The sequence below is a fragment of the Nannospalax galili genome, unplaced genomic scaffold (assembly GCF_000622305.1).
Source record: "Nannospalax galili isolate Female #2095 unplaced genomic scaffold, S.galili_v1.0 scaffold24, whole genome shotgun sequence".
In the NCBI taxonomy this organism is placed as follows: domain Eukaryota; kingdom Metazoa; phylum Chordata; class Mammalia; order Rodentia; family Spalacidae; genus Nannospalax; species Nannospalax galili.
Window position 1 is genome coordinate 47,010 of NW_008352654.1, and position 25,646 is coordinate 72,655.

Consider the following 25,646-nt stretch of genomic DNA (forward strand, 5'->3'; position numbering starts at 1 on the left):
GCTTCACTAAGAAGAGGGTATTCTGCAGCTAGTGCTTCACCTCGTTGGCTTGGGGGTACTTGGAGCTACAGCACTGATTGACAGCAGCTGACGGTTGATTCTGTGTCACATTTATAACCCAGATTCAGGCTCTGACCTAGCTCATTTCTCTGCAACATCTAGGTAGAAATGAAATTAAGTAGGCTGAGGCTTATTTTGGACAAAGTTCAACTATAATAGGAGTCAAGAACCTGAAAGAGTATATATTTTTTAACCCTCAAATGCTGCCCACAAGTAGTCATGGAACTCTGTATAGATGCACAGAAATTTAGAAGCTCTCTGGTGTGACCCTTTGAATTTAAAGTTGAGACAGAGAAGCACACAGGGCATGTGTGCCTTCACTATATCTTAGAGCCCCTCACCAGAAATAAGAGCATGGTACACAAGGTTTATAGTCCATGTGATGGGTGACCAGTTACTCATCCAAGGTCTTCCCAAACTGTGATGTAGTCCCTAAGTGGATACCCCAAGTCCCTCCAAATTCATCTCCAAGGTAGATCTCGAGCTCGTGGTAGAGCCTTTCCTCTTGCCACGTCGCTTCACTAAGAAGAGGGTATTCTGCAGCTAGTGCTTCACCTCGTTGGCTTGGGGGTACTTGGAGCTACAGCACTGATTGACAGCAGCTGACGGTTGATTCTGTGTCACATTTATAACCCAGATTCAGGCTCTGACCTAGCTCATTTCTCTGCAACATCTAGGTAGAAATGAAATTAAGTAGGCTGAGGCTTATTTTGGACAAAGTTCAACTATAATAGGAGTCAAGAACCTGAAAGAGTATATATTTTTTAACCCTCAAATGCTGCCCACAAGTAGTCATGGAACTCTGTATAGATGCACAGAAATTTAGAAGCTCTCTGGTGTGACCCTTTGAATTTAAAGTTGAGACAGAGAAGCACACAGGGCATGTGTCTTGCTGGAGGGTGTGTGCTGGTCCAGTAGGCTCCAGAAGAGCCTGTAGATGGAGAATTTCACTTGACCCTCAACTGGTTAGGCCTGGAGAAGGACTCCATCTGAGCATCTCACACTAGAGAAATGTGTCCAGTCTTTTCATTAGAAAAGCCATCAACTTGGTTTTTAAAGAATGTAGCCTGAGGGGTTGGAGAGATGGCTCAGCAGTTCAAAACACTGGCTGCCTTTGCAGAGGACCTGGGTTCAGTTCCCAACTGTAGGCATCTGAAGAGGATCCACAGAGCTTTCAGAATTCCTTCCATCCCATTCTCCAGGGGTAGCATCAGAGCTTCCACGCTGCCTAGCCACTGGGCCAGGGAGTCAGACTCAGCAACCTGCTGTGAACCACCTGGAAAGAAGGAAGAGTTCTGGGGGAAGTTCGCCTCACCCTCCCCTTCTCAACACTCTTGCTTTTTCCATTACACAGTGAATGGTCTCCAAGCTCGTACCTTTGGGATATGGACACTGCTCTCCTCAGTGATTCGCTGCCTGTGTGCCATTGATATCCACAACAAGACGTATGTAACAGAAGGAGGGGCCTTGGCCTTTTGTTGGGAATCAGGCTCACTGTCCTGCTGTTAGAAATGTTAAATCACTTTACTATCTTAGCCTAGGGTAGAAAATTGAAAGGCCTGTTGGGCTGTTCCTTCCAGGCCTTAAATACACAAATGCCTAACAGGTCTTAGCAAACGGCATTGTCATTATCCAGTGGTCTGCCAGGATTCACCTCTAGAGAATACAGTGTAACCCATCTGGGCTACAGTATAGCCCAGACCTTGGTACCCTTTTACTTCTTTACTAAAAAAAAAAAAAATCAGCCTTTCTCCTACTAAAAAAGTTGAGTGTGAGACCGGGTCTGCCTTTCTCCTACTAAAAAAGTTGAGTGTGAGACCGGGTGTGGTGGCTCACGCCTTTAATCCCAGCACTTGGGAGGCAGAGGCAGGCAGATCTCTGTGAGTTCGAGGCCAGCCTGGTCTACATAGCAAGTTCCAGGCCAGTTGGGGCTACAGGGAAACCCTATCTCAAAAAAAAAAAAAAAAAAAGTAGAGTGGTGTGCTCTGTTTAGCTTCAGAGGTTTTGTGTTGTTTCAGTTTACATTGTTAGGGATCAAATCCAGGACTTTGAACGTAGCCCACAAATGCTCCACTGGTGAGCTACACTACCCTCCAGCCCCATACATACCTTTTCTCACATTCCTCTTTAAGCAGAACAGAAATCCATGAAGAAACCCACAGGTAAATTGATGGGGGCTCATGAGGAGGTCAGTAGGTAAGGGTGAAAGAGACCCTGGATGTTGCCAAGCATTGGCAGGTGCAGGCCTCCTAGCCCCTTTGTCCTGACCATGCCATACCTAGTTCTGGCCACTGGAGGGGGCTCAAGCTTTCTTCTCTGCAGTCATCACAATCTAGGTTGGAAGCAGCCACTGCTCAGTCCACTGGGTGAGACTGTCAAAAGGCCAACCTCACACTGAAATGTTTTTATCTTGTCCATCCCTCAGCATCTGGAGAACAGAGGAGGCAATAATATTCATGGAGGTTTTTTTTAACCAGGAACCTACACCTACATGACCTTGTCTCGGTCTCCTCTTAGCAGCCCTGGAGGGTAATGATTTTCATTACTAATCTTGCGAGCCAAATATTAAAAACCCAATTAATTGAAACTGTGGAAGACTGACTCAAGTGGGATTTGAAGGAAGACTATTAGCCCTTTGATCTTTCCAACTTTATTTTTAAAATTTTTTATTCTAGAAACTGGTTTACATGTCCTAGATTGAACACATATTCTTAGAAGCAATGTGGTTTAGTGGAAACTACCTGGGGTCAAGAATGAAAACAAGAAAAACTCATGCTGCCCCCAGTGTTGTGGGCAACTGACTTTATGGTTCATTGTTTACTTGCTCTGTACCTTGGTCTCTTCAGCTATAAAATGATAATAGTTAGTTGTTCTGCCTCTCAGGGTGACTGGAAAGAAGACTTTCACCATGGTGAAGAATTGCTAATAGTTATAAAGAATGTGGTTTCTGTTTGCTGTGCTTTTGGAGTGACCAAAAACAATTCATACTGATCCTTACCTGTTATCTATTCACTTTTCCCCTCTTCCAACCCAGAACAGCTACAAAGCTGACTGGGTATTTCCAGTCTTTTCTAGCTTAGGACTTTGATCCATGGACTTCTGACATGCACCCTGATCTTATCCCTCCATAAGTGGAAACTCAAAATCAACACACACACACACACACACACACACACACACACACACACACACACACACATACACACACACACACTTGCGTGTAATAACCTGCAGTAGAATGATAAAAACGAAATTTAAGCTGGGTGTGGTGGTGCACGCCTTTAATCCCAGCACCTGGGAGGCAGAGGCAGGTGGATCTCTGTGAGTTCAAGGCCAGCCTGGTCTACATAGTGAGTTCCAGGCCAGCTGGGGCTACAGGGAGACCCTGTCTCAAAAAGGCCAAAAAAACCAACAACAACAACAACAAAAAAAAAAAAAAATTTAAGATATGGGTTCCATGAGGGCTGTAGAGATAGCACAGCGGTTAAGAACACTGACTGTTCTAGGGGGCTAGAGAGATGGCTCAGCAGTTAAGAATACTTGCTGTTCTTGCAGAAGACCCGGGTTTGAATCCCAGCTAATGGCAGCTAACAACTGTCCGTAACTCCAGTTCCAGGGAATGCGACGGCCTCTTCTGTCCTCCGTGGGCATTGCATGGCATGGGTGCACTTACCTACATGCAGGCAATACATGCATACACATAAAAAAAATAATAAAATATTTTTTAAAAAAGATACAGGCTGCTTTTGGAAAGGGCAGGGAGAAGGATGTCAGGGTAGTGTAAGAGTGCAGAGATGGTTTCACTGCTCTGTGAATTTTCTTTGTAATACTTTATCTGTTAGAAGTATCCAATGGGAGAATCTAGCTCAGAGGCAAATATTTGATCCCTAGAACCTCAAAAAAGAAAAGAAAAATCTGAAACAGAAAAGTCCAAGTGTTAAGATTAATAGAGCAGTCTTGGGTATATTGTATTTTGTTATAGTTTATTATATATATACTTGAAATATGTCCTAATTTTCTCTTTAATTTCTTTTTTTTTTTTTTTTGGTTTCATGTGTATGCATGTAGGTAAGTGCACCTGTGTTGTACAATGCCTCCGGAGGACAGAAGAGGCTGTCGAATCCCCTGGAACTGGAGTTATGGACAGTTGTTAGCTGCCATGTGGGTGCTGGGATTCGAACCTATCTTCTGCAAGAACAACCAGTGTTCTTAACCACTGAGCCATCTCTCCAGCTCAATTGCATAGTTTTTTTTTTTTTTTTTTAAAGAGATACCTGCAATCCAAGTGGTCAGCCAGCCAGCACCCTGTCTCCTCCACATAATAGTCAAAACTAAGGAGCGAGTTCTCTTCCTGTGGAATTGTTTCCTTGTCCTCCATCAGACCACAGTTTTAGACCTGTGCTACACAAGCATCTGAAAGTCCCAGAGACATCTTACTACTAATTCCCCAGTCAGGACACCCATTTTTTGGTTATATCAGATGAGCACTGGCTGGCCCATAGCCAGATACCTGCTATCTACCCATTTGCACAAATGGAGTAGTAAGTGTGCTTGGTCCAGAATTACTGCACTACTTAGGACTGCCATCTAGACTCTACTAGAGCTGGGTTCTCTACCTTACTAAGACTTAAGAGGCCCACTGGTGGCTGCTCAGACCATTCTCCTTTCAGATTAGCCTTAAAATGTTTCAATTTTGCTCTAGGAGAGAAGAAAGTGATGTGAGTGAATAACCAGGTATTTCTGAGGAAAAAGTGTGCTTTCTCCTAAGCCAGAGTCCTATTACACATTTCGGGTCAAATGACACCATCTGCAATTCTTTGTCCACCAAACAAGCAGTAACTTCGGTTTCCATTTCTGTCTGCTCCCTTGTAGGCTCTATCACATCACACTGTGGACATTCCTCCTTGCCCTGGGACACTTCCTCTCAGAGTTGTTTGTATTTGGAACTGCAGCTCCTACAGTTGGTGTTCTGGCACCCCTGATGGTGGCAAGTAAGCACCCAGCTACCCTAGACCCCCTGCAGCAGTGGGACTGTGCAGAGAATAGATGTGCTAGAGTTCTGAGGTGCTGTTTTTATGCCCATCACCCATCTTTTCTGTGTGTTTAAGGTTTCTCAATCCTGGGTATGCTAGTCGGGCTCCGGTACCTAGAAGCCAAACCAGTATCCAGACAGAAGAAGAGAAACTGAGTCCAGCCTTGCCACCTCTAAGAAGTCATCACCTTCCCCCTTTGCCATTTTCATTCTTCATCCTCTGCCCTTCCATTGCTTCTTCTTGGCTCTAGCCTTAGTTCTTTCATCCAATTTCAGCATCTTAAGCTTTTGGGGTTTTTTAACATTTTTTAATATTTTAAGATATTCGTATAGAAAAATTATGTATCATATATGTATGATTTAAAGTAATTTTGACAATGTTCTGTGACTCCTTCCAAGTCAAGGAGCCCTCAGAACCATGTGTCCTCCCCACAGCTGCAGCATCCTCCTTCAGGCCTCCTTTCCAGTCTTCTGTTTTGTTTTCTTTTCCATTCCTTGATTTGACTTGTGTGGTGAGAACATGAGAACTGTGAAACTTCAAGCTGCTGCCCACCCAGAGCAGCTGTGACCAAGGGCTGCTTCAAGGGGTTGTCCACACACACTGGGCTCCTCTCTGCTGCTGGACCCAAGACTCTGAACCATCCAACGGACAGGCAGTTCTTCTGAGAAGGGCTCCCTTCCGTGTGAGCAGGACCGTGGCTCCTCTCTTGTCTACAGGTGGATGAGTGTTGGAAGGGTCTGGGCTGTTTTTAGACCTTCTGGTCATCTGTATTTGTGTAATGAATTTTGTATTAAATAGAAAACCCTCTATTCTGATCAGTCTTTATACTTTGATCTCTCCTAAGAGCCCCACCCCACCTCCTGCCCCCAGGCCCAGGAAAAGAAAGTGATAGCTTTTGGCTTCTTCGTGTCTACGGTAGTGAACAGGACAAAGACCCAGGTGAGCCCAGCTGCCTCCAGCTCCTTTTTGTCTCTTACTCGTGCCTCTTGTGTTCTTGATGCCAATTCTTTCTCTTCCTTATCTTCAAGATTCTAAGTTCACAGCTCAACAGTCATGGCCCTTTCCCATTTTCTTCCTAAAGAAGAAACAGTCTTGAGAACAGATACAGAAAGTAGAATGAAGCAACCTAGGAGAAACAGCTGCCTAGCCATGAAAAGAAGCCCCCAGACACCAGGATCATGCTTCAGAGTAGATATTCATCTCCTGTACACTGCCTGGAGGCCTTCATTGCTGGGCCACATACTGTATACTCAGCATGTCTCTCATGTCAACAAATACCAGTGAGTACTTCTCCATGCCAGACACTCAGGATGGAGACATGAACCACACAGATATTGCCTTTGCTGCCTCAGGTAGCCAAGGTAACAGGTTCCATAAGCCAGCTAAGGAAGAACTCCAGACAGAAGAATTCTATAGAAAACAAGGAATTTTGATCAGGATGGGTAGAGAAGATGCTGAATAGATCAGAAAGGTTTCCCTGAGCTGGAGGATTTCAGCTAACACTCAGATGGCTTCAGATGTAAAGCAGGCATTTAGGGCAGAAGGAGCAGCAGCTGGCAGGTAGGAACCACCTTGCTGAAGAAATTAAGATGCATGTAACTGCAGTAGGGTAAGAGTTAGGGTGTGAAAGATGGAGATCAGAGGGGAAGTATAGCCTGTAAGGATGTAGAGGATGCTTTGTTTTTATTTAAATACATTGAGGAGTCTCCATCAGCGCTTTAGGCGAAGGGAACAAAAATCTACTTTAAGTGCCTTTAAACAGTAAAGATAACATGGTTGGCCAAAAGGTTAGGATCATGGGCTTCAGGGGTGGTTTAGCTGGACTCCAGCTCCCTGTCACTGCTGTTCTTTCAGCTCAGCCCCCTCCCCAGTGTGGTTTCCTCCTTGGGCTGGTTTCCTTTATGGTGCCAAAAGAATGCAGCAATTCCAGGACTTACGTCCCTACTACACTATAGAAAAATAGCTCAATGGTAAGAATTATCCTTGCCCACCTGCTATTGTAAGAAGGCAGTAAGAAAATCAATGACCTTGCTGAGTTAACATTTGCATGTAGGTCCCTTGTGGAGACCGCCTCGGAAGGGAATGAGTGAATGTGTAAGACGGTATGGCTCCCCTAAGCATATGTCATACATATATGATTGCCATTTTTTATACATTTTTGAATTTTTTTTTATTTTATGTGTATGAGTGTATTACCTGCATTTATGTGAGTGTACCCATGTCATGCAATGCCACGGAGGTCAGAAGAGGGCTTTGGATTCCCCTGGAACTGGAGTTAAGGATGGTTTGTAGCTCCCATGTGGGTGCTGGGAATTGAACCCGGGTACTCTGCAAGAGCAGTCAGTGCTCTTAACCACTGAGCCATCTCTCCAGCCCCATATGATGCCATTTAAGTCCAGAAGCTACTAAATGCAGGTACAGCATTTAGCAAATACTATGAATGTCAGACCTCAGCGTCAGGCCCACTCCCTTCCCTAAAGACTTAAAATGGAATCACTGTCTCCATTGAGCCAATAAATATAGTGCCTAAATGCCACAGGCACAGTGTACATCTCAGTGCAGGAATGAGAACAGCGTACCGTTGTCGCAGATGTGAGCAGAACCCAGTGGGGAGGAGTGGCAGGAAGGAGGACAGTCACCAAAGCAGACCTGCCAGTACCGGAACTAAGCTATGGACATTGGCCAGAGCAAGCTGGTGTGGGTCTGGGGTGATCAAACACTTCTGCTGCCCTTTGAGGCAGAGCCAAAGACAACAGTGGGCCTGCTGGTGGGAACAGGTACATTCCAGCATGTGCGCAGTAGGGAAAAGTCAGGGTCACGGGTTGGCCATTGAATTACATCTATGTAGGCAGTCAGGAACCTTTAAAGTCTCTTCAAAACCCAACAGGATGTTACACCCTTGTCAACAAAGAACACAGATGCTGCTCTTCTGGCCTTAAGCCCACCCCCTCACCAGCCTTCTCACACATCCCAGACAATACGCTGAATGTATGAACACCAAAAGGTGCTCTGCCTTGCCAAATGACCAGGCAGACCACTTTGAGCATCTTTATTACCTTAAAAATACCTGGTATTACAAACAGGAAATACAAATTATTTTTTTAAATAAATCAATTCAGTAAACATATTACTGATTTTGAGCAGTTGAAGAATAAACACCTTTCTCCTGACAAACAGGAAGGCACATCTCCCTTTCATCCCAAAACTCCCCCACACAGTGTTTTCCTCTCATGGACTACTCAGGTCTGTATACACACAAGCAGTCTCCCCTCTGGCAATAGCCCAGCACACAATACTGTAGATAGTCCAGACTGCTCTGCTGTGCTGAGGCCAAGGCCATGGCTAAAGCCAGGCAGCATGATGGTCATGGCCAGAGTTCTCCAAACACAGGAAAAAGTTTCAGTTTCCCTTACTTGGAGGAGACACTATAAAGCCCATGAATACAGTTAGCAGGCTGGGTGGGGAAGGTCAGCTGGGACTGATTTAAAAGGAACCCTTTTAAATTTAAAATATTTGGTAGAGTATTGCTAGCAGGGGTCGGGGAGAGGGTTTGATTGTGCAGCTATGTCCCCAATATACACGAGATGCGTTTGAAACAGATGCAATGTTCAAGAGCCAACTTCCCTTCTGCTGTCACCTCAGAAACAGCCTTGGGTATCAGAGTGGAATAAGAGACACTGGTTTTCAGTAAAGGTTAGAGCCAGGAGCAGCTGGGCTGTTTGCTGGGTCTCCCAGTACAGTGTCCAGATAAAGGCACACTCAATGGCCTGGGCCACATCAAAGTTTGGGCAAGCACCACTTTGTAGCAAAGCACCCTCCCATCCCAACTCAAGCTACCGGTTCTCCAATATGGAGCTCTACATACATCCAAGCACTGTCACACCTAGGCAGTAAGCCCTCTCCAGTCAGTTTCTCCTTCATGGCCACAACAAACATTTTATCTGGTTTAATGGTGTTTGGTCTCATCATTCTTGGGAAAGAGGGTCTGAAGAGAGACTGCAGCCTAGGCCAGAAGAGCTAAGGCCAAGAGTCTTGACAGAGTTGCCCTGGCAGACTGATGGGGGTCTGATGGAGGCTGTTCCCACAGTGCTCCTTCATCATGACCCAAGAAGGACCCTCAGACAGAGCAGCTTGCCCCTTCTTAATACGAACTGGGCTTCATGTGGGAGGGTCTTGAGACATTAGAAAAAGTTAATATCCTGAATAAACTTTCTTAGGATAATTTTGCAAGCATTCTCCACAAGAAAAGAAAGGGATGAGAGAGGGCAAGAGACCAAGCAAGAAAGGACTCCAATACCCTCCACCAGCCTCTCCCAACACCAGCCCCGTGACCTAATGGGGAAAGGGCAGGAATCCAGTCTGCATCTGGAGAAAGGTGACACTTCCCCCAGCTGAACCATCCAGGTTCTTGGGTAGGTTCCAGGACATAAGCACTGCCATGCAAGTCTCATATTCCAGCTGCTTCCCTCCAAACGTTTCTCCCTGGAGATGCTGGTGCTGGCAGAGGTATATAATGGTAACCGAGAGCTGAGTGTGTGTTCCCTGAGTCACCGCCACCTCTCAGAGATGAGCCTCCGACACGGCGGTGGGCACCTTGCTGGTATTGCTCTCCTCTTCCTCCTCCTGGACTTTCTAGAAGGCAAAGCAAGCTATGGTTAAAATACTCAAGTCTCTTCCTCCCTGCCAAAGCAGCTACCTGCCCATGACTCTAATCAGTGTGAGTGCAAGAGCCAGAGGCTACCCACTGTCCCCAAGAGCAAACAAAAGGAAGAAGCAAACAAGCACCCAGTCTGCCCTGAGTGCATTCCCCAAACACAGGCCTTCACCATCAGCGCTCCTCAGACAAAGCCAGCTTCCTGTTCCGACAGCACAAAACTCACCTCCCCCTACCATCAACTAGGTGTTCCCAGTTCCAGATGTGTGGCACCTCAGTCTTTCCAGCTGCCCCCAGTTGGAGGTAACCCCCAAGTTCTGTATGTTCTGTATGTTCCCCATAAGAAAAAACACCAAACCAGTTTGGACTTGACTCCCTTGAAAGATGGCATGGAGTTCATTTACGGGAAATCTCCAGCTTATACTTGTTAGGTAGGCTTGGGATTAAATATAGCCTGGAAATTCTCCTGTGGGATCCTTGGGACATACTGCATTTTGCTATCTTCTAATTAGCAAGAGGACCTGAACATAGCACTACAGAGCCAACAGCGCTCAAGGCCCGGAGGAGTGCTTCAGGACCAAGCCAGAAGCCAGCACCAGCTAGAAAATGGTGCTTTTATCCCTAGGAGTGCTTCAGTCACACCCATGGCAAGGACCATGGCTGTAATAACTCAGCCTTCCTAATCTTGATGGCCTTTTGGCGCCCAGTCCACCCCAGTCATGGGAGCTTTCATTCAGACGACTCACAGCTGACCTCCCTCTGAGACACATGCACACACGCCTGCCTCCTCCAAAGGCACAGCTACTGTCTAAGTGCTGGAAGGAAAATGGAAACCCAAACCAAAAAAGTTTCATAGTCAAGGTCAAGTCACTCATCCTGTCCTAGAGGTTCTCTTTTGACCTAAACTGTAAATCTCACTAACGTATAGAAAAAGCAGATAGAGTGGACCTGTTGTATGCCCTGTCCTCACTGGGCTGTAACAGTGTGTTTGTCTTCAGGCCTCTAAGTTACATTGGCTGCCATGGGGTATATAATGGTCAGGGCTCCAGAGGAAGGACAGCTATAGCTTCCCTGCTGGTATCAACCCCAGAATGACTCTGGACCATCCCCACCCCCTGCTTAATGCCAAGTAGCTGCAGATACTGGTGAGGTCCAGAAACAGCAAGTTATCCAGGCATACAAGAAGGTGAGCACCATTCCAGAACACAGGGCCCCTGTTCCTGCTTCCTGTTGCAATATCCTGTACTCAAGGAGACTGGGCCAAGAACGCCACTTGATTGACAAGTACACAAGGATCTGGCTTCAAAAAGAGGAAAGTACTGCAATTAAAAAGTAAACAAGATGGAAATATGTGTTATCTGTGGACATGAGATTAAGGTAGAGAGTAACTGGGTGGGAAGCTTATCTGTTTTTTAAAGTATGTGTGATTGTGTCTATGTGAGAGTACATATATGCATCACAGGTGCCCACAGAGGCCAGAAGAGGGCTCAGATCTCCCAGAGCTGGAGTTACAAGCAATGGTGAGCTACCTGATATGGGTGCTGGGAACCAAATTCAGGTCCTCTATGAGAAGTGCACGCTCTTAACCACTGAGCCGTCTCTCTAGCCCCTATCTATATTAAGCAAACATGCAGAGTAGAAAATGAAACATACATGTATACCATAGATTATAACCCTGGGAAATGGACAGGAGTGCTACTCTCTGGGACACTATATGAAAGGCAATTTGTATGTTTGTCTATATCTGCCAACTTAGACACAGAAAACTCACGTGCCACTTGACACAATACATCACATTCCAAATTAATTTTTTTTTGCCAAAAGTCCATCCTATTTTAGCACAGATACTTTCTTCCAGACATCATATACTTGTTGGCAATAGTGTCCTAAATCATTGTGTCTCCTTATATAAACACAACACAGTGGAAGCCTATATCCACAGTGAAAAGCCTGTGTCCACAATGGAAGGCTGTGTCCACAGTGGCCTTTGCTCCTCACACTGGTCTAGGGAACAATCAGTCCTATCTAGAGGCTTTCCCTCCTCCCAGGGAATGCTTTATTCGAGGCTCCTCCTCCTTGCTACCTGCTGCCTGCCGACTCTAGAACATGGTAATCAAAATACACAGAGTAGAGAACTGAAGAGTCTCATCTGTCTACCAGCACATATCCTTAAATGCTCAAAGCCATCTCCTGCAGAAAATTGGTTTGGCCTTAGAAAATTGGCAAACATTTTTCAAAATGATAAATGTGCAGTATTGGCACTCCTGTACACTATTGGAACAACACACACACTGATAGAATTGGCCACATCTTTTTAGAAAAGTTAGCAACATACAAAATCTTTAAAAATGTTCATGAGAGCTGATCCATGTCCTCAAGGAAATACTGCATTCTTATAAACACAGCAACCCAGCTTCTACCATATCAGACCCTAAACTATTTATTAGCACCACATTTGAACCATGTGAGCTAACCAGCCACAATATTGCTTAAACAATTAAAAAGTACCTTAATCTCCAAACAGAAACCTGTTAAATTATGCCTTGCCCATATAATAGAGCATTGTGAAGTCATGAAAGGTATGCTGCAGAAGACTAGTAAGTGCTGCAGTAAGGAGCATAGAGGCTATTTTTGTTTTGTTTTGTTTTGTTTTTTTGGTCTTTTTGAGACAGGGTCTCTCTGTAGCCCCAGCTGCCCTGAAATTCACTATGTAGACCAGGCTGACCTTGAACTCATAGAGATCTGCCTGCCTCTGCCTTCTGAATGCTGGGATCAAAGGTGTGCGTCACCACACCTGACATAATAGAGGCTATTTTTAAATAACAACAAAAAAAGCCAAGCATAGTAACTCATGCCTATATTCTCAGCACTCAGGAAGCTGAAGCAGAGGATTACTGTCAGTTTGAGGCCAGCCTGTGCTATATAGTGAGCTCCAGGCCAGCCACAGGTACATAGTAAGACCCTGACTCAAAAAAAGAACAAAAACCAAAACAAGAGGTACCCCAAAACAAATTTCATATTGGCTGGGACTACAAAATAATATAATGTCTAAAAGGGGGAACTACTTAGAAATCAGGCAAAAATACCACAAATATGTTCCCTTCCTTAGTGAAAGTTCTTTATTCCCCTGTCACAGAGGATGTTACTGGGAGTATGAAAGATCTTTACTGAAAGGGGTCTGGGTGAGGAATAGGCGGTCGACAGCTACAGAATTACATTAAGGAAGAGTGGACCTGAATACAAAGTGTCACTTTAGTGACTCATTTATTTATTTATTTATTTATTTATTTACTTATTTATTTACTTACTTACTTATTTATTTATTTATTATTTTTTGTCTTTTTGAGACAGGGTCTCGCTGTCTGGAACTCACTATGTGGACCAGGCTGGGCTTAAACTCACAGAGATCCACCTGCCTCTGCCTCCTGAGTGCTGGGACTAAAGGCATGCCTGGCAATATTTTTATGTGTATTAGTGTTTTTCCTCTGTGTATGTAAGTGCACCCATGTTGTGCAAAGCTTGCAGAGGCCAGAAGAGGGTGTCAGAGCCCCTGGAACTAGAGTTACAGATGGTTGTTAGCCACCATGTAGGTGCTGGGAATCAAACCCAGGTACTCTGGAAAAACAGCAAATATTCTTAACCACTGAACCATCTCTCCAGCCCCTACAGAGTGATTTTTTAAAACTTGTACATTTGCTGTGTCTTTTTCATTTTCCTACAAAAACTATATATTACTTCTGTAATGAGTCTGATGGTATGCCTGTTTGTCTATCTGTGTCTGTAAGGAATATCCTACTTTGGCTCCTCATCCTCATTTGAATCCCCCTCTTCTATGCTGGGGATTGAACTAAGATCCCACGCATGCTAAGCAAGCACTCTGCCACTGAACATGCCCAGCCTCTCACTCAGAATTGATCCTAGCATTTTGATTAAAGTTGTTGCCAACTGATTAGGGCAGATGTGAAATGCTTTTCTGTTGTAGAGCATACTCCTGGTCCCCCTTCTCCTGCCATCAGCTCCTGCTTCTTAACTTGTTCTTTTAGAATCCTACTGGCAAACTATTGGCTCCATCTCCCATAATGCTGCCCAAGAGGCTGTCACCACTACCATGACAGAGTGGTCAAGCCAGGCTCCTATGTTCTCGCTCTAGCCACTGATTCCAAGTTGCTAACAGTGCAGCCAGGAACTCAGGACTTGGTCCAGGACCTCAAAGGTTGATGCTGCTTAGCAGTTTATGATAATAGTGACAATGCTCTGGGGACTACAATAGGAGGAGGGTAGAAATTGGAAAAAGAGCCTGAGGAAGAGTAGAATGCCCAACTGAGGAAACTATCTGGAGGCCACATTTATGAGACGAGAGCTGGTCTCAGCCACCACAAAAACCCATTCCTCTGGGAGCTTCTCTCAGCCCCACCAATGTCACCACATTCTTATCACAAGCTCAGAACCCAGATCCTGTCTCCACTAGGTCCCACATACTTACAGTCTCAGGAGTATCCTTGTTTGCCTTCTGTCTCCGGAGATCTGCCTTAATGAAAGCTGAGATAAAAAAGGAAACATGTCAAAGGTAGAGTCATCAAGCAAGTCCATTGGTCAAGTTCATTCAAGCGAAGGAATCCTCATTTTCCTAAAGGTCACAGAGATACCCCAATCCTACTTTAGAGTGTCAAGATGGAGCTGGACCCAATACCCAACCCCCCCAAAAGTCTGGGATCACTGCTGTTCCTGATAGGCAGAAGCCAGTAATGACACTTGCCTTAACTCAAGGGGCTTTTATACTTGCTAGGAACTTTACACACTTTGCTCTAACCATCACCAGCAATCCTTACTTTACAAATTAGGAAAGTGAGGCCCCCAGAGCTTCATCCACTTGCTCAAGATCAGAGGCTATAGAAGTCAACATTGGTCTGATACCAAAGCCCATGCTCATTCCACCAAACCATGCAACTGCCCCACCCCAAACAGATGTCCTATCAAGCTCTCCTGTCTCTTCCCCACATGTGAACTTCCCATGGCTTCATCAGTCAAGGCAGGTGTCAAACGACCAACACCCTTGTCCATGAGCAGCCTGAGCCTTGGGTTGCTCTCAGGTCTCCCACTCACCAGTGAGGGCTGCTCCAAGGGCAAGGAACACACATAGGAAGATGTTCCCAGGCATGGTTCCATAGTTGTCAATAATCTGGCCTTGGGAGATGGTGAAAATGATCCCAAATACCTGGAAATATATAAGGAAGACTGGAAACAAGGGCTTAATCAACTAGGCCATGGGGAGTACTGAGCTGCCATATTGCAACGCAAGCATAAACAAGCAGAAAACCAAGAGAAAATAGGGCCCTACCTGTGCAGACACATTAAGGAGACCAGATGACATGCCTTCTGATTCTGGGTACGTGAGCTCCACAGCAAACTCAAATCCCAGGGGAAGATAGCCCGTCATGAAGAAGCTAAAGTCCAGATCAGAGAGCAAAGTGATGAAGAGCTTCCAGAACAAGAATGGGTACCATCTTTTACCCTAGATTCCCTCTCCTGCTTTTCTATTCCCATCATGTTAACTGTCCATTTTCTAAGATGTTCTACCAAAGAAGGGAGATCTCTGTAGACTCGAAGGCCTTGTATGCAGTGGGCCTCTAAGGCCCTCCATGTGTTTCCCTCCAGCCGCAATGACAGGTCAGCATTTATGGAAGGGCAAGAGTGCTTGGTATGTTTCACTTTCAGCTGAGCATATGTGTCCTGCATCCACAGGCCCTGGGTTGGAAGGAAGGAGACATCTCTGGGTACTTGGAAGCATCTCCATGGCTCTGGAAGAGGAGCTTGGAGTCCTCATTTCCCTCAGAGAAGAGCCATCTGAGAAAGACTGAGAGGCCCTAGCACACTCATTCTGCCTGAAGGAAAGTAACTGTGCGGTAGGGCTCAGCCTGCAGAAGGGCTATTCTCTGTGTGTTTTCTCATGAAACAGGTCTGAAAATGCCAGTTCTAACTTCTTCCATCTGCACCTTGCTTCTCTGCATCTTCACATCATAGTCTGTCTCATTCCTTCCAGCAGCCCTACAAGGTAGGCCACACTTACCTTCAGTTTCAGATGAGGAGACCAAAGCTCAAGCATTAGGAGACAGGGCTGTGGTCTAACAGTAATTGACAACAGAACTGAGACCTGGACCCAGAACTTAAGATTCTCAGCCCTGGGTACTTTCTATGATTCCATGTTGACCTAAGCAAAGCCAAGAGACACTATGCATTCCCCATTACCCCAGAAGTCTTAAAGGGCATAATTCATGCTTCATTCTAGTCCAACAGGACAGCCTGGCTATCTAATGTGCTTACAAGAATTAACCCCTTGGCACCTTTTCCACATCTCCTGAGGCCAGCAAGGAGCCAACAAAAGGGCTGTGCACTGTATCTTAGGCTACTGATCACTCTAGGAACCACAGGATGTGTTTTCTAATTAAACAGGTCAGAGGTGAACTTACCCCAGTGTACCAGCAGTGATGAACACTACCCACAGGCGTTGCAGGTTCAAGGTATATGTATATACTACCATGCCCACCAGAGTCATGATGTACACCACCAGGGTTGTCTCCCTATGAGAAGATACAAAGACGTTGAGTCACATATTCCTACTTTAACAGCATTTATCATTCATCTTCATTCCACAAGGATCTGCTAGCATGTGCTCTATGTCCAGCTGGCACATCTGCTTTCGTAGAACCATCTGTCCATGCAGGAGAGGAACACTAAGCCAATAATTAAATAATTATTTAATCACACCATGATCAATGTTAGAAAGGGTAAAACTAGGTCAAAATGGAGCCATCTTGTTATGTGTCTTCCTACATAGCCCCTTCCATAAGCTGCCCCTAACCTGTCATGTTCTATCCCAGGTGGGAATAGCACAGCCCTTTCCTTCTGTCTCCCACCAAAAAAGAAAAGGAGATGGGGTGATTAAGAAGACAAACTAGCCATAGTCAAGGCAGTTGTGGTCAAGACCACCTTACAACTTTCAGTTCTGTTTGTTAGCTTTACTCCAAGACCCCGTGGCAATGCTGAGCAGTGGTCCAACTTTTCAAAGCTCTGGTATCGCTAAGTTACTTACTTCCTGTGGTCACCTGTGTAGCCGAGCAGCTTTTCCTCTTAAATTTGCACCTCTCTGCTCCAGTCAGTGGAACTGTGAGAGAACACTCTCCAACCCTGGGCTAAGTGCTTCACTCCAAAGCCAAAGGGAAAAGCTGCTGCAGACTCCCTGCTGTTTTTCTCTTTGTGCTGGGTTCAATGTCAGACTCACTCCTGACGTGCCCCTCCGCACACTCCCTTCCTGGTATTGGCCACCCAGGACTCTGCTGTGGCCCTGATTCGTGTAGACAGACCTGTACTATGCTCCCTGTACACTCCCTGTAGGGTACAGGCTTAGCATACCCTTCCACCCTTCTGTATCAGGGTTCAGATGATGACAGCTCAAAGCCGTCATGTGTCTCCCCTGAAGCGAGGAACATGGTGGGATACCAGCAGGCACACTGGTACATCGAACTAACACTTTTATTGGATACAAGATTCTGTTCAACACTTTACAAGTGTTTATAGTTGAAACTTAACCTTTACAAAGATCCTGTAAAAAATCTCTGGCTCTTCCTAATTTTATCAATGAAGAATACAGAGGTCAGTTATTTTTCCATTTGCTAACTGAATAAATGTAGAGGGGGAATTTGAACCCAGTGCTGGCTTTGGGAATCTTAGCACTGTCTCAGGCTACAAACAGGAATAATAATCTACTGTGCAGTTGCATTTTTGGAAGAGGTCAAGGCCACAGTTTCCAGAGGATGCCATTCCCACCTGGTACTGAGAACCAGGAGCCTCCTTCCTTCACCCTGCTCTGCCCTCTCCAACCCCACCTCCCTACAGAAAGCAGTGTCATGAAGAAGAGTCTTTCTCGGTGATTCCACAACTCAACAAATATTAAACTTTTTTTTGCCATGTTTGTGTAACTGTAGCTCTATTCTCATAGACTGACTACTTTAGAAAAACTATTCCTGGTTCCACCCTGAAGTAAACAGACTGCAACCCCAGTTTTCAGCCTCCAAACCAAAGTGGACAAATCCAGGAGTTTGAGGAAGAAAAGAACTGGCTGATGGCTGGTTCTGGACATAGAGTCATAGCAGAACTGGCCAGTCTAGCTTCTGAAGAGGGCTGAGCAAGTTTTCCCAGGCCTTTACTACATTTTCTAATTCATCTGAGTCATCTGGCTGCCCACGTCCCAGCCCAGCCAACATTCCAATCCCTCCCTTCTCCTGCTGCAGGGCAGGCCCTGGAAGAAGGGACACTGCTGCCCATTGGTCTGGGGGTGGCCAGCCCTCAGTGCCCCAGCTGAAATAAGCAACTAACAGATGCAGAGACAAGATGGCAGCCAAGCTTCTCCAGAAGTAATTAAGCTGAACCAGGCTCCTCATCGTGGTAAGCCTGGCCAGCCACATCCCTGAAAGCAGCCTCAACTGGCCTTTGACTAGGCCAGCTAAAGTGAGACCTGTTTTTCCCTGAGACTCACAGAAGTGGGTTGTGTGGCAGAAAACAGGTCTGCCACTGTCTGTCTGTCGCCTCCAGAAACTGGGAACTTTGGAGGCCTTGACAAAGCAGCTTGGAATGCTGCCTGGCCCAGTACAGACAATCCTGGCAGCTGCCCCACCAGCCAGTATCCACTAAGCACCCTATGCATGGGGAGCAATGCACAGTCACAACCAGAGGGAAAGGGACAGAGCTGGCAGTGTAGCTCTGTACTAAATGCTTGCCTAGCATGCACAGGCCCTGAGTTCAATTCCCAGCATGTGGGTTTGGGTTGGGGATAGGTTGAGGTCTGTTCTCCAGCTGTCTGTTCTCTGGAGCGTTTTCTCCAAGGTGGCTGACCAATGAGCTGATGCCTAGCTTGGTTACCAGCCTGTCTCTCTCTGTCTCTCTCTCTCTCTGTCTCTCTCTCTCTCCCCCCCCTTTCTTTTTCTTTCTTTCTTTCTTTCATGTATGTGTTTGTGTAGAGGTTTCAGGTATACATGTATAGGTGCATATACATATGTACATATGTGCACAGGAGGCCAAAGGACAACTATGAGCTGATGCCTAGCTTGGTTACCAGCCTGTCTCTCTCTGTCTCTCTCTCTCTCTGTCTCTCTCTCTCTCCCCCCCCTTTCTTTTTCTTTCTTTCTTTCTTTCATGTATGTGTTTGTGTAGAGGTTTCAGGTATACATGTATAGGTGCATATACATATGTACATATGTGCACAGGAGGCCAAAGGTCAACTTCAGATGTTCCTCAAGCACCATTCACCTTGCTTTTTGGGACAGATCTCTCACTAGCCTGGAGCTCACCAAGTGGGCTAGATTGTCTACCTCCCAAAGGCTAAGATGACAAGCATGTGCCACCATGTCTGACTTTTTATATGGATTCTGGGGATCAAAATCAGATCCTTGGGGCTATAGAGATGGCTCAGTGGTTAAGAGCACTGACTGCTCTTACAGAAGACCTGGTTTTGATTCCCAGCACCTACATGGCAGCTAACAACCATTTATAACTCCAGTTCCAGGGGATCCGATGCCCTCTTCTGACCTCTGCAGGCACTGCATGACATGGGTGCACTGATACACATGCAGGCAATACATTCATACACATTAAAAAAAATTAAAAAAAAAATCAGGTCTTCATCTTCCACAGCAGGAACTTTACCAATTGAGCCATCTCCCCAATGTCAGTTTGAGTTGTTTTACAAATGCAGACCCTTTTGCTGACTTGACCTTTTGCAGAGTGGGGTGCCAGGACTTTGTATTTATATGCCAGGATTAGGCTGGCATATATGGAAACTTTATGATAGTGCTGGGCTCTTAAAAATATACTGGACATTCAGGTCAAAGGCACATCAAAATATTTACAAACAAAATAAAAACATCTGTAAGATAATAGCACTGTGACTGGAGTAAGCACGGAGAGCCCGGCTAGCCCTGTGGGTCCATGAGCAGCCACGGGCACACGGCAGTGGAATCACCTTCTCTTCACTCTTTAGGGTTTCCAAAAAATTTCCAACTGCTAAGATTTTTTTTCTTCACATTCATTTTTACTTCTCCCTTCCCCCTCTTCCACAAGGTTACTTGGCAGATAGGAATGAGGAGGAGGACAAAGCTAGCCTTCATGTCTACTTTTTTGGGGGGGGGTCTTTTTGAGACAGGGTCTCCCTGTAGCCCCAGCTGTCCTGGAACTCACTATGTAGACCAGGCTGGCCTTGAACTCACCCTCACTGAGATCCGCCTGCCTCTGCCTCCCAAGTGCTGGGATTAAAGCGTGCGCCACCACAACCGGCATGTCTACTTTTTTTTATATTTTATTATTTTTATTTTATTAGTGTATTGCCTGCATGTATGTGAGTGCACCTGGGTCGTACAATGCCACAGAAGTCAGAAGAGGGCTTCGGAGTCCCCTGGAACTGGAGTTAAAGATGGTTCATAGCCACTATGTAGGTGCTGGGAATTGAACCTGGGTCCTCTGCAAGAGCAGTTAGTGCTCCTAACTGCGAGCCATCTCTCCAGCCCCCTATGTCTACTGTTTCCAATCTTCCCAAGATCTCACAGACTGAGTATGATGTTCTTCACTTTGTAAATGAGGAAACTGAGACTCAGAGAAGAAAAGTTTGAACTGCCTGCTTGACCACTCAGACCTCCACCCCAAAACTTTTGAGCTATGTTCCTAATGAGCATGTCATTTCTTTTTAAAAATTTTTTATTTATATATGAGTGTTTTGCATATATGTCTGTGTGTGTGTGTGTGTGTGTGTGTGTGCACCACACACATGTAAGTCCCCTGGAGCCAGAAGAGGGCACTGGATCTCCTAGACTGGAGTTACAAAGGGTTGTCAGTCGCCATGTGGGTGCTGGAAACCAAACCTGGAGTAGCAATCAGTACTCTGAACCACTGAGCCATCTCTCCAGCCCGAGTGTGTCATTCCAAAAACATGGGACCTCAGTTCTTTTGGGGGGGCAGTTCTTGAACCAAGAAGAAGAGTTACTTACTTATAGGTTTTGGATTTATCCAGCCAGATGCCTGAGATCATAGCTCCAAACATCCCTGCAATGACGATGGTCAGGCCAATTCTTCCAGCATTCACTTCTTCCCCCTGGGGAAACCAAAAAGATTGCCCACTGGGATCAATTATGACCAGTATTTAGAAAAATCTAGAGTGAGATGGCCCAATAAGACAAAAATCCTAGAATAGTTGCTCTTCTCAATCACCTCATCTGTGCATTCATGACATTGCATGCTCGGGTGACATGATGAATCAAATTCTGTTTTTATAGCCACTTTCAAGGAGATTTTTAAAAAATTAATGCTTTTAGTAATTCATATGTATCATTTCCATTTCATAGATGGGAAAATCAGCTGAAATGCATATATTTCATTCTTTGATGGTTTTAGCTATCACTGCCAAAAGAATGGGAAGTTAATAGCTATGTGTTTCGAACACTTACTGAAACAGCACTATACCTGGCTCCTACTGACATCATTGTTTAATTCTCATAATTCCCCACCAGAAGGCCAAGAGTCAGTCTGTCCCTGTTTGATGATGATGGAACTAAGACACAGTGAGATTAAACTGTTATTTCAAGGTCCTAGGCATATATTAAATACAGAGCTAGGATGTGAACTTAGAATTACCAAATTCTGGAAACTGGAGCATTTAGCCACGATGGCCTTTCACCCCTACAAGTATGAGATCCACTTGCAAAAGGGGATTGAACCTTGGCTTTACTGACTCCATGACACTTAGTATCTCTTTCCCAATATCCAGCCTTACTGGTTCTGGCTCTGGAAACATTTTTTTAAAATGCTTTAGTTGAACATATAAGAGTTCAGAATTAGGGCTAGAGAGATAGCTCAGAGGTTAAGAGCACTGGCTGCTCTTGCTTGCAGAGGACCCATGTTCAGTTCCCAGCACCCATATGGCAGCCTTCTTCTGGCCTCCACAGGCATTGCACACATGAGTGCACTTATATACATAGAAACAAAATATTCATACACATAGAAAAGTTGGCACAGTGGTGCATGTCTTTAATTGCAGCACTTGGTAGGCAGAGGCAGGCAGTTCTCTGTGAGATCGAGGCCAAGAAAGTTCCAAGCCAGTTGGGACTATAGGGAGACCCTGTCTCCAAAAAAATCAAATAATAATAATAACAATAACAGTTTGGTACTGCCAAAGCTGGAGTTGAGACCCAGAGCCATCTCCCTCCCAATCCCATAAGCATGCTACCATACCAGGTTGCCTAGAACTAGTTAGATCCAAGAGTGAATGCTGCCCCTGCCTCTGTGAAGGCAGACTGAGAGCCTTCCTCTCTCACAACCCAGCATGCCTGGAGGGCTGCCTTACCGGATAGTGCAAGATGACCATGCGATTCAGCAGCGTGGATAGGGCATAAAAAGCACCAGCATTCAGACCTGAAGGAGGGAAAATAAAACATATTAGGGTCTGCCTTCTCTGGGGACTGTGGCTAACATTTCTCCCACCTTCCCACAGTGGTTACAGAGATCAGAAATCCTCATTTGTGGTGATTTGAATGAGAATGTCCTCCATCTGCTCCAAGTTTTTTAATACTTGGTCAGTTGTTGGCAGTGTTTTGGGAGGCTTAGGAAGTGTGGCCTTGCTGGAGGAATAACATTATTGGGGGTAGACTTAGAAAGTTCCCCACTTCCAGTTTCTCTCTCTGCCTCCTGTACATGCTTGGAGATGTGAAAGCTCAGCTTCCTGCTCCTGCTTGCTGTCTCTGCTGCCATGCCTCTCCACTGTGATGGGCTCTTAAACATAAGTCAAATAAACTCTTCCTTTACAAGTTGCCTTGGTCATGGTGTTTTATCATAGCAATAGAAAAGTAACTAATACATCATCCCCCGACCCTGCCATTTTGAGTGATGTCTTCAGAGGAGGAAAAAGTCAGGGAGGTCTGGGGCAACTCTATAAGAAATACTTCTCCAAGAAATACTTGAAAACAATCCAAAGTAACCATTGTAACCTTTTTGAAGCCACACACCATTACACCATTACCCTTTGACCCCTTTAGAGTTAAAAGGTCCTGGAAACAGGCTCTATGAAGAACCATTCCCAGTTCAGAGCTGTCTATGTGCCTCTCTTCGGCTTTGGCCAGACTTGTGGTATCTGGAGGAGCGATGGACACTTTGCACCTTCTCCTGATGACTCTTTCCCCTCTGCACATCTGCTGCTTGTTTCTCTCCTCTCTCCACTCCTCCCCTACTTATCTGATTCAATGTCAAGCAGATCTGTGTGAAACTAGAAGATACCCTAAAGAGCATTTAATTGGTGTTCTACTTCATCAATTCATCCAACAAATAAGGGAGTTCCTAGAAAATACTGTTAGAGTAGAGAGCTGGGGAGATGACTCAGATGGTACCATACCTACCACTCAAGTATGAAGACCTGGATCCTTAGAGCTGGGCATGGCCCCTGAGCATCTATAACTGGGAGTTGCGAGTTGGGAGACAGGGCAGAAATAAAGGGATCCCCAGGGCTTGTTGGCCAGCCAACCTAGCAAAATTGATGAGCTTCAGGTTTCAGTGAGAGACTTTATCTCAAAAAATTAAGATGAAGATCAGGGACTGGAGAGATGGCTCAATGGTTAAGAACACTGGCTATTCTTAGAGAGGACCCAGGTTTGGTTCCCAGCACCCACATGGTGGCTAACAACCATCTGTAATTCCAGTTTCAGGGGATCCGACGTTCTCTTCTGACTTCCCCAGGCACTGCATGACACGCGTACACTTACACACATGCAGGTGATATACTCACACACATAAAAAACAATAAATAAAAAAATTTTTTAATTAAGATGAGGGAGCTAGAGAAATGGCTTAGCAGTTAAGAGCACTTAGTACTCTACCAGACAATCTGGGTTCGAGTCCCAGCACCCACATGACAGCTAATACCCACCCTTAACTCCAGTTCAAGGGGATGCATGGCTTCTTCCGGCCTCCACAGGTACTAGATATGATACAGATGGTACACTTACATGCAGGCAAAACACTCATACATATAAAATAAAAATAAAATCTTTTTTTTTTAATTAAGATGGATGCTGGGCATGGTGGTGCACAGCTTTTATCCCAGCACTGGAGAGGTAGAGGCAGGCAGATCTCTGTGAGATCGAGGCCAGCCTGCTCTACATAGCAAGTTCAGGACAGTTGGAGCTACAAGGAGACCATGTCTTTCAAAAAAAATAATAATAAGATGAGTTGGGAGAGAGAAGAGGAAGTGAGCACTAGAGAGAGCCGAAGGGAGGAGATGCTCAAAATATGTTGTATAAATGTATGAAGAGTTCAAAGAATAAATAAAACTATTTTTTTAGGTGGAGGAACGATTGAGGAAGACAGTTGATACTGACCACTGACCTCTGCACATGCACAAATAAACACACCCACATGAACATATTCATAAAAATACATACAAACAGAGAGAGAGAGAGAAGAAATTAGATAATAAGATGATTTTTCCAAAGCCACACTGTGATTTAGCACCTGCTAAAGGTTAGAACTGAGCTAAAGGAGAAAGGGCTTCTGGTCTTCCTTCAAGGATGATTATGATGATGATGGTGATGACAGCAGCACATACTTATGTCCTAGGCTCTACTCTAAGCACCTTACAACTTTTATAACTACTCTAGAAGTTAGTGTTAACATCTCCACTCTATAGATGAGAAAAATATACAGAGTTAAAAAACAAACACAGAACTAGGTGAGGCGGCACACAAGAGTAATCCCAGCATTTCAAAGACTGAAGTAGGAAGATTAAGAGTAAAAGCCCAGCCTGTAGTACATAGCAAGATCCTGTCTCAAATAACAAAACAAAAACAAACAGGCACTTCATGATGCATACCAGGGGTCTTTTTAGCTTTAACTACCTATCAGGTCTCACAAGACTACCACAGGCATACTTCCATTTAGTTCATGGAGAAGGCTGTAAGACAGAGTGCACAGCTTGCTTCAGGGCAGCCTTGGGAGCTCATCAATGGAAGCAGCCTGCAGAACCTCAAACCACAGAGGCACCAAGATGCTGTTCTCTGTGAGCACCAAGGTTTCAGCTAAGGTATGAATGATGAGTACAGCACTCTGGTTGACCACCCCCTGGGATCCATGATTGCCTGTAATGTTCTCTAGCCACAGCTTGTGCAGTCCCATTAAGGAATGAGCCAGTGAGAAGAGTTACTGTATTCAGGGAACCGTAAAGATGAAGAGGTTGCCCTGTGCATTTTTAACACAGGTCATTCTTACCATAAGCAATGCAGCTGAAATGTAGGTGACATACTCCCTATATCCAGTTCCCAGGAGAACAAGATACAGAATGAAGTGAAGGTCAGATTCTCATGAAAATAGATAAGAATTTGCTTTCCCACTCCTATAAGCACACGGGCCTTAAGTGGTGGAGTAGGAGCTGGACCCGCCCCTTCTGGCTCCAGAGTCCTTGACCTTAATCATTCTGTTTTAAATCTTCAGAAAGCTGACTCAAAACAAAGGTCTCCCCAAGCCAGGCCAGTTTCCTGCTGTTCTAGCCTCTCCCAGCAGGTCATACCATGGAAGCAAAAGTTTGGGCTCAGTGTGCCTCTTGAACAGCACAGGGCCATAGTAGAGCCACATGTTACCTAAAGTTATCACAACTGCCAGCCCAGTGGTTGTCACACAGTAAGACATCCTAAAGAGGGCCAGCAAGATGGCTGAGTGGGTATTCCTACCACCAAGCCTGATGACCTGGGCCCATCTTTGGGATCCACATGGTAGGAGAGACCTAACTCTCAAAATTTTTCCTCTGATTCCCACAAGGAGATAGTGGTGATACACACACACACACACACACACACACACACACACGCACGCACGCA

General features: G+C 45.3%; 2 protein-coding genes across 7 annotated transcripts in view; one reads left to right on the top strand and one right to left on the bottom strand.

The window, feature by feature from the left end:
• Positions 1-9,552, top strand: part of Erg28 (ergosterol biosynthesis 28 homolog) — a 13,829-nt gene extending 4,277 nt beyond the window's left edge. For 2 of the 5 annotated variants that reach the window (XM_008849708.2, XM_029554394.1), the window contains exons 3-5: positions 1,415-1,505; positions 4,933-5,051; positions 5,169-5,908. In XM_008849708.2, coding sequence (XP_008847930.1) covers positions 1,415-1,505; positions 4,933-5,051; positions 5,169-5,248 — 290 coding nt within the window. In that variant the 3' untranslated portion in view covers positions 5,249-5,908. Of the gene's footprint in view, positions 1-1,414; positions 1,506-4,932; positions 5,052-5,168; positions 5,909-5,937; positions 6,033-6,121; positions 6,374-9,310 lie in introns of those variants that run through there. The other 3 variants (XR_607843.3, XR_003846536.1, XR_607844.3) reach the window with 3 other exon arrangements.
• Positions 8,081-25,646, bottom strand: part of Flvcr2 (feline leukemia virus subgroup C cellular receptor family member 2) — an 87,054-nt gene continuing 69,488 nt past the window's right edge. For both annotated transcript variants that reach the window (XM_029554392.1, XM_008849711.3), the window contains 7 exons: positions 22,133-22,200; positions 20,781-20,884; positions 16,215-16,325; positions 15,086-15,191; positions 14,851-14,962; positions 14,231-14,286; positions 8,081-9,725 (listed from right to left, as the gene is read on the bottom strand). In XM_029554392.1, coding sequence (XP_029410252.1) covers positions 9,654-9,725; positions 14,231-14,286; positions 14,851-14,962; positions 15,086-15,191; positions 16,215-16,325; positions 20,781-20,884; positions 22,133-22,200 — 629 coding nt within the window. In that variant the 3' untranslated portion in view covers positions 8,081-9,653. The remainder of the gene's footprint in view (positions 9,726-14,230; positions 14,287-14,850; positions 14,963-15,085; positions 15,192-16,214; positions 16,326-20,780; positions 20,885-22,132; positions 22,201-25,646) is intronic.